The 7602-nt window shown below is 51.7% G+C and overlaps 1 protein-coding gene across 1 annotated transcript in view; it reads right to left on the bottom strand.

Moving 5' to 3' along the window:
• Positions 1-458: 458 nt before the first annotated feature.
• Positions 459-7602, bottom strand: part of LOC132573472 (uncharacterized) — a gene marked incomplete at its 3' end in the record, with an annotated part of 29978 nt that continues 22834 nt past the window's right edge. The window contains exon 4 of the mRNA XM_060240962.1: positions 459-1277. Within this exon, the coding sequence (XP_060096945.1) occupies positions 459-1277 (819 nt within the window). The remainder of the gene's footprint in view (positions 1278-7602) is intronic.

Below are 7602 nucleotides of genomic sequence, written 5' to 3'. Positions count from 1 at the left end.
AAGAATAGGGACCACCGGATCTGGCGCTGGTTGAGACGGCGGGTGGTCTGGAGATGCTCCAAGTTCCGGTGGTCGGTGAGCACTTGGACAGGGTGGCGAGCCCCTTCAAGGTAATGTCTCCAAACCTCAAAAGCCACCTTGATCGCGAGCAACTCCCTCTCCCAGATGGTGTAGTTCCTCTCTGCCGCAGTGAGCTGGCGTGAGTAATAGGCGCAGGGCTGGAGTGGCTGGGACGGCTCCTCGCGCTGGGACAGCACTGCTCCCAGGGCCACGTTGGAGGCATCAGCTTCCACCATAAAGGGAAGCTGGGGGTCGGGGTATCTCAGGAGTGGCCCGGTGGCGAAGCGGGTCTTCAGGGTGGAGAAAGCGTTATCGGCCTCTGGGGACCAGTGGAAAGGTTCTTTGGGGCGGAGTAGTTGAGTCAGGGGTGTTGTCAGAGATGCATAGGCTGGGATGAATTGCCGATAGTAGTTGGCAAAACCAAGGAACCGCTGCAGGTCTTTGCGATTCTGAGGGGCCTGCCAGGTCAGGACCGCTTCCACCTTTTTCGGGTCCATGAGGATTCCCTGTGGTGACACAATGTGACCAAGGAACTCGACGGAGCGCAGGTCAAAGTCGCACTTCTCCAGCTTGGCGTAGAGGCCATGGGCTCGTAGGCGCTGTAGCACCTGGCGGACGTGCTCGGCATGCTGGGCAGGATTGCGGGAGTAAATTAGAATGTCATCCAGGTATATGATCGTGAAGCGGTCGAGCAGGTCCCGGAATACATCATTCATGAACCTCTGGAAGACAGCGGGGGCGTTGGTCAATCCGAAGGGCATCACCAGGTGCTCGTACTGCCCGTATCGGGTCCCAAACGCGGTCTTCCATTCGTCTCCAGGCCGTATGCGCACCAAATTGTACGCTCCGCGGAGGTCCAGCTTGGTGTAGATTTGGGCCCCCTTTAAACGATCCAAGAGTTCAGGGATCAGTGGTAGAGGGTACCGGTCGCGGATGGTGATCTTGTTCAGGGCCCGGTAGTCATTGCACAGCCGGAGCTCCCCGCTTTTCTTCTTCACGAAGAGGACTGGAGCAGACAGGGGAGAAGTTGAGGGTCGGATGAATCCGCGCTTCAGGTTCTTGTCCAGGTAGTCTCGCAAAGCTGCCAACTCAGGCTCCGACATTGGGTACAGACGCCCCACCGGGAGTGGTGCCCCAGGTACCAAATCAATGGCACAGTCATAGGGTCGGTGAGGGGGAAGCTGATCTGCTCCTGTCTCTTCAAAGACATCGGCGAAATCTGCATACTTCTGAGGGAGCTGAGGACCACCACTCGGGATGCCGGCTGCTAGAGTGGTGGGAGGAGTCAGATGGGGGCATGGGTCTCGGAAGCGTAGTTCTTGCTGAGCCCAGTCCACGATGGGGTTGTGCAGCTTCAGCCAGGAAAGGCCTAGAATAAGCGGGAAGCGAGGCATGCGGGCGACATCAAACTGCAGCTGTTCTTGGTGCTGCTGGACGTGGAAGGTGATGGGACAGGTCTCCTGGGTGACGGGGCCAGAACGGAGGAGGCGCCCGTCAATTGCCTCCACCAGCGTCGGAATCTCTTTTGGCTGCACTGGGATCTGGTGCTGCTTTACAAAGGCGGCATCTACGAAACAGTGGGCCGCTCCTGAGTCCAGCATGGCATACACGAACAGCCAGCGTCCATCGGGCAGATGGAGTTTGACTGGTAGCAGGAACGGGCCCGGGGTATCAGCCTGTTGTTCGGAGGACCCAGCTAGTCGCCCCAGGCTGGAGGGTCCACTTACGCCTGGGGCTGGCCTTTTGGCGGCGGTGGCAATGTAGGTCTGGGTATTCGATGTTTAGCAGGGCAGCCAGAGGCATAGTGGCCTGCCGTGCCGCAGTAGAGGCACAGGTTCTGCGTGCGGCGTCTGGCCTTTTCTTCTGGAGTCAGGTGGGGTCGAGCAGCTCCAAGCTGCATAGGCTCACCCTCGTCTCTGGTACTAGCTGGGGATGGGAGAGGAGCCAAGTGGCATGGCGCAGGGAGCTGGCGCCCTCGGGTCTTGGCTTGGCGGCGACTTTCCAGGCGGCCATCGATGCGGAGGCAGAGGGTGATAAGTTCCTGGAGCGTGGGGGGCCGCTCCACCCTGGCCAGTTCGTCCAGGACTTCCTCTGCCAACCCCTCGGTAAACTGGTCCATCTGAGCAGCCTCATTCCACGCCAAGTCTTGGGCCAGGAGCTTGAATTCGGTGGCATACTGAGCCACCGAGGACTGGCCTTGTTTCAGGGCCCTGATTTTCCGGTTGGCTGTGGCTGCTTGGACTGGGTTGGAGAAGGAAGCAGACAGGTGGGCCTCAAACCCCTGGTAATCAGTCAGTAGGGGAGAGGACCCAACCAGTAGGGGTGTGGCCCACTTGGCCGCCTGCCCCTTTAACAGACTAATGATAAAACACACCTTCGTCTTGTCATTGGGGAAGTCCCGTGCTCTTAGTTCAAAGTACAGCTGACACTGTGCCAGGAACGCAGGAAATTCTTCCACAGCACCCCCAAATCTGTCAGGTGGGGGAACTGGGCACTTGGCTGGAGCACTGGCTGCAGGCTGTTGCTGCAAGTGCACTACTGCCTGTATCAGCTGCTGTACCTGGGCTTGGAGGGCAGCCAGTAGTCCTGCGGTTCCACTTGCTTCAGCATCCATCCTGTGGAATGGGTGTTTGTGTGGGTGGAAGCAATCTGTCACGAGCTGGGGCCAGGCCAGGCGAAGTCCAGGGGCAGTCCAAGGTCTGTAACCGGTGAGCAAGAGTGTCCAAGGTGCCAAAGCCAAATCGTTGTCCAGGTATCGTAGGTCAGAGGTTCAGAAGCCGTAGTCAGGGGGTCCAGAAGTCAAGCCAAGGTCAGGAGGTCCAAAGTCAAAAGCCGAAGTGGATGCTAGGACGTCAGGTAGATGACTAGTTGCTTCCACAAAGCCTCCTCCCAAAGCCTACAGCTATATAGCCCTCTGCTGGCTGTTGCCCATTTGGGCTAATTGCTGGCTCAGAGAGGCAGCCAGGATCCTGTTGCAACTCAAGCATCCTTGCTCTTAGAAGGGCCAGAATCCTCTCAAAACTCAGGGCTCAGGGAGCGTCTTGCTTGTGAGCGTGCCGCCCTCCTCCAATCCCTGAGGTCCTGACGGAGGCGGTCACGCACACGCGCCACCCGAGAGGGCGAGGCAGGGGGGCTGGGATCTTCTCCAGCAGGAGGCAGGGGCACTGGTGCAGGTGGCAGGGGCACAGTTTCTGCTGCAGGCTCAACTTCCTCTACAGGGTCCCCAGCACCCATGACATATGGACGGAGGTTCGTGACATTGTACAGAAGGCAGCAATCAACACCATCCCAAAGAAAAAGAAATGCAAGAAAGCAAAGTGGCTGTTTGGTGAGGCTTTACAAAGAGCTAAGGAAAGAAGGAAAGCGAAAGGCAAAGGTGAAAAGGAAAGATTCACCCAACTGAATGCAGATTTCCAGAGAACAGCAAGGAGAGATAAGAAGGCCTTCCTGAAGGAACAATGCAAAGCAATAGAGGAAAATAATAGAATAAGAAGGACAAGAGATCTATTAAAGAAAATTGGAGAAATCAAGGGAACGTTTCGTGCAAAGATGGCCATAATAAAGGACAAAAATGGTAGGGACCTAACAGAAGCAGAAGATATCAAGAAGAGGTGGCAAGAATACACAGAAAGATTTCAATGTCCCGGACAACCATGACAGTGAAATCACTGACCTTGAGCCAGACATCCTGGAGTGTGAAGTCAAATGGGCTTTAGAAAGCATTACTAACAACAAAGCGAGTGGAGATGATGGTATCCCAATTGAGCTATTCAAAGTACTAAAAGATGATGCTGTTAAAGTGATGCACACATTATGTCAACAAATTTGGAAAACGCAACAGTGGCCACAGGATTGGAAAAGATCAGTTTATATTCCAATCCCAAAGAAAGGTAATGCCAAGGAATGTTCAAACTATCGCACCATCGCGCTCATTTCACATGCCACCAAGGTCATGTTAAAGATCCTACAAGCTAGGCTTCAGAAGTATGTAGATCGGGAACTACCAGAAGTTCAAGCTGGGTTTCAGAGAGGTAGAGGAACTAGAGAACAAATTACCAACATTCGCTGGATTATGGAGAAAGCACGGGAGTATCAGAAATACATCTGTTTCTGTTTCATTGACTATGCTAATGCCTTTGATTGTGTGGATCACAACAAACTGTGGCAAGTCCTTAAAGAGATGAGAGTACCAGACCACCTCACATGTCTCCTGAGAAACCTGTATAAGGTTTAGAATAGGAAAAGGAGCTCGACAAGAATGTATATTGTCACCCGCTTATTTAATTTATATGCAGAGTACATCATGCGGAATGCTGGCCTGGATGAAGCACAAACCGGAATTAAGATTGCTGGGAAAAACATCAACAACCTCAGATATGCAGATGACACTACTCTAATGGCAGAAAGCGTGGAGGCCCTAAAGAACCTCTTGTTGAGGGTGAAAGAGGAGAGCACAAAGTAGGCTTGAAACTCAACATCAAAAAAACTAATATGGAATCTGGTCCTATCACACCTTGGCAAATAGAAGGGGAAGACATGGAAGTAGTGACAGACTTCACATTTCTGGGATCCAAGATCAATGAAGATGGTGACTGTAGCCATGAAATTAAAAAGACATTTGCTCCTTGGGAGGACAGCTATGGCGAACCTGGGCAGTATAATAAAAAGTAGAGACATCACCCTGCCAACAAAAGTCCATATAGTCAAAGCCATGGTATTCCCAGTAGTAATGTATGACTGTGAGAGCTGGACCATAAGGAAGGTCAAGCGCAAAAGAATAGATGCTTTTGAGATATGGTGCTGGAGAAGACTCTTGAGAGTCCCTTGGACTGCAAGAAGATCAAATCAGTCAGTCCTAAGGGAAATCAACCCAGACTGTTCCCTGGAAGGTCAGACTCTGAAACTGAAGCTCCAATCCTTTGGCTGCCAAATTAGACGGGAGCACTCCCTGGAGAAGATCCTGATGCTAGGAAAGACAGAAGGCAAAAGAAAGGGATGGCAAAAGTTGAGACGGCTGGACAGCGTTACTGTTGTAACAAACACGAATATGAGCCTGGCGTGACTTTGTCCATGGGGTCGCAAAGAGTCGGACTCGACTGTGCAACTGAACAACAACAACAGCAGCAAAAAGAAAGATCCCACCATATCAAAGTTGTACAGCACCACAAAATGTTTTAAATTGTATTTTACTGGTTTTTAAATTGTACTATAGAACTGATTGTTAGCCGCCCTGAGTCCACTTGCGGAGAGAGCGGGATAGAAATTGAACGTAATAAATAATAATAATAAACATGCTGGTGATGTCAGGGACATTTTTTGGGTAATATCACCCTCAAACCATAGAATTTTGCCCTAAATCCTGAGTGTCACCCCCCCCATCATTTCCAGGTGATGCATCACGCATAATGTCGCCCTTTGGGAGTGGGAGAATTTCCTCCCACCAGTGCATGGAAGCAGGGTATTCTCCTCCCCCAGCGGTGAGTCCAGCTGGGAGGCCAGGGTAGTTTGGTCCCTTTCTCCCTCTCTTCATTGCTGTTAAGGGCAAGCAAATGTCCACAAGGAATGGGAATCTGTGTCCAGCACAAGTGAAGGGAGTTTGTGGGCACACAACAGCTCATACCTTGAATTAAAAGCTGTTGGTCTTCAGATGCCTGACTGGACTTGAACTTTGTTCTGCTGCTTCAGAGCAACACAGCCACCCACCGAGATAGGACTTCTGTTATCCACCGTCTCCCCAACCTCTCCCGAGAGGTAGGCAGAAACCTCCAGCTGGCCTCCCGCTTTTCAGGACTCCTGGGACTTGGCTTTGATTAGGGGTGCCACCTCCAGCTTGGGAAATTCCTGGAGATTTGGGGGTGATGCCAGAGGAGATTTGAGGAGGGACCTCCACAAGGCACAGTGCCATATAATCCACCCTACAAAGTAGCCAGGGGGACTGATATTGATCAATTGGATATCAATTATAATAGCAGGAGATCTCCAGGTGCCAGATGGAAGATGGAAACCCTACAACCTCTGGTTGGTTTTTAATTTAGTTGGATGTAGTTTGTTTGATGTTTTGTAAGGTATTTTATTTATTTTATTTTTATTTTTGCGAATTTATAGTCTGCCCTTTCCCAAGATGGGCTCAGGGCAGATTGCAACACAATAAAACAGTTAAAATCACACAATAAAACAGTTAAGAATTAAACAGTTAAACCCATTTAATAAAAGTGAAATAGGTGGCGTCAGTGGTATAAACATCATTCACAGATTGAGACCCAGGATGCAGTCAGTGCAAGGAGGCTGATTAGAGATGTTCTGAGGACGGCCGCCTGCCTCAGCCAAAAGCCTGGCGGATGTTGCTGCTTAATGTTGTAAGCTGCCCGGAGCCGGCTTGTGGGATAGGGCAGGGTATAAATGGAAAAATCAAATGTAAATTAAATTAAATCCTTTCCTGCTTTTGCATCTATTGGCTGTTGATAGTGTTGCCAGCCGCCCTGCCACTAGGCAAACTAGGCAACTTCCTAGAGCGCCAGCCTTCTGAGGGCACCAAATTGGGTGCCCCCCATGTGACTTGGAGACATTATCAATGCAGAGGAGGGCACTAGAAATTAGCCTTGCCTGTGGTGCCAGACAGCCTACGGCCTGCCCTGTCCAGAGCTCTCCCAGGATTACAACGGCTAACCCAGAGATGACAGAGGTCAGTTCCTCTGGAGAAGATGGCCTTTTAGCCCACTGAGGTTCCTCCCCACCCCCCCTCCCTAGACTCTGCCCCCCAAATCTGCAGGAATTTCCCCACCCCAAGAGGAGGGACCTCTTCAGCGTAGAGCACCCTCTGCAGAGCAGCCAATTGCAGGAGATCTCCAAGCCCCATCTAACATACCTGAGGTGAACTTTCACCTTTGAGGACAGGTTTTGCCACTTCTGTCATTGTTTCAGTACCCTGGAAAACCTTGCACTGGAGGGATTGTGTGTGTGTGTCTGCGTGGTGTGTGTGTGTGTGTGTGTGGACAGTGGGAAGAGAAGCCTCCCTCATCCGCTTGCAGCTTTCCTAAGAACTCTTGTATGCCCCCAGCTTCAGTCTTAAATGATGCTCTGGGGTGGGGTGTGCTGTCGTTGTTGTTCTCCGTCTGAGTTCATCATGAATTGTGAGCAAATCTTTGATAAGGACAGGTCTGGTTGCACTGCTCTTTTGAAAAATGTTTCGGCAGAGCTCTCTCCTGGCCTGCGCAGCTGAGTGGCTGTGCCAGGGGTACCCATGATGCAGCTTGCTGGCACACCTGAAGAGGAGGATGCCACTTTCTCCCTTCTGCCACAGGCCCCTCTGCCCTGCCTGCCCGTGGTAGGAAGAGAACGGTTTGCCCAGGCACTTAGGGAAGTAAATCATGCTGGAGAGACTGGAGAGGTGACCAGCTGGGCCCATCAGCAGCTTTATCTTGCCTTGTAAAACTGCAGAGCCCCAGACAAAAGAGTTCATCTCCTCCGCCTTTTGTTCCCCTTCCTTCCCTCTTTCTCTGTCCTCCTGTTTTGCAGCACGACAGAAAGGCAAGAGGAGAGCAG

Source organism: Heteronotia binoei, chromosome 6 (genome assembly GCF_032191835.1).
Source record: "Heteronotia binoei isolate CCM8104 ecotype False Entrance Well chromosome 6, APGP_CSIRO_Hbin_v1, whole genome shotgun sequence".
In the NCBI taxonomy this organism is placed as follows: Eukaryota; Metazoa; Chordata; class Lepidosauria; order Squamata; family Gekkonidae; genus Heteronotia; species Heteronotia binoei.
This window is presented reverse-complemented; position numbering and strand designations above follow the sequence as displayed.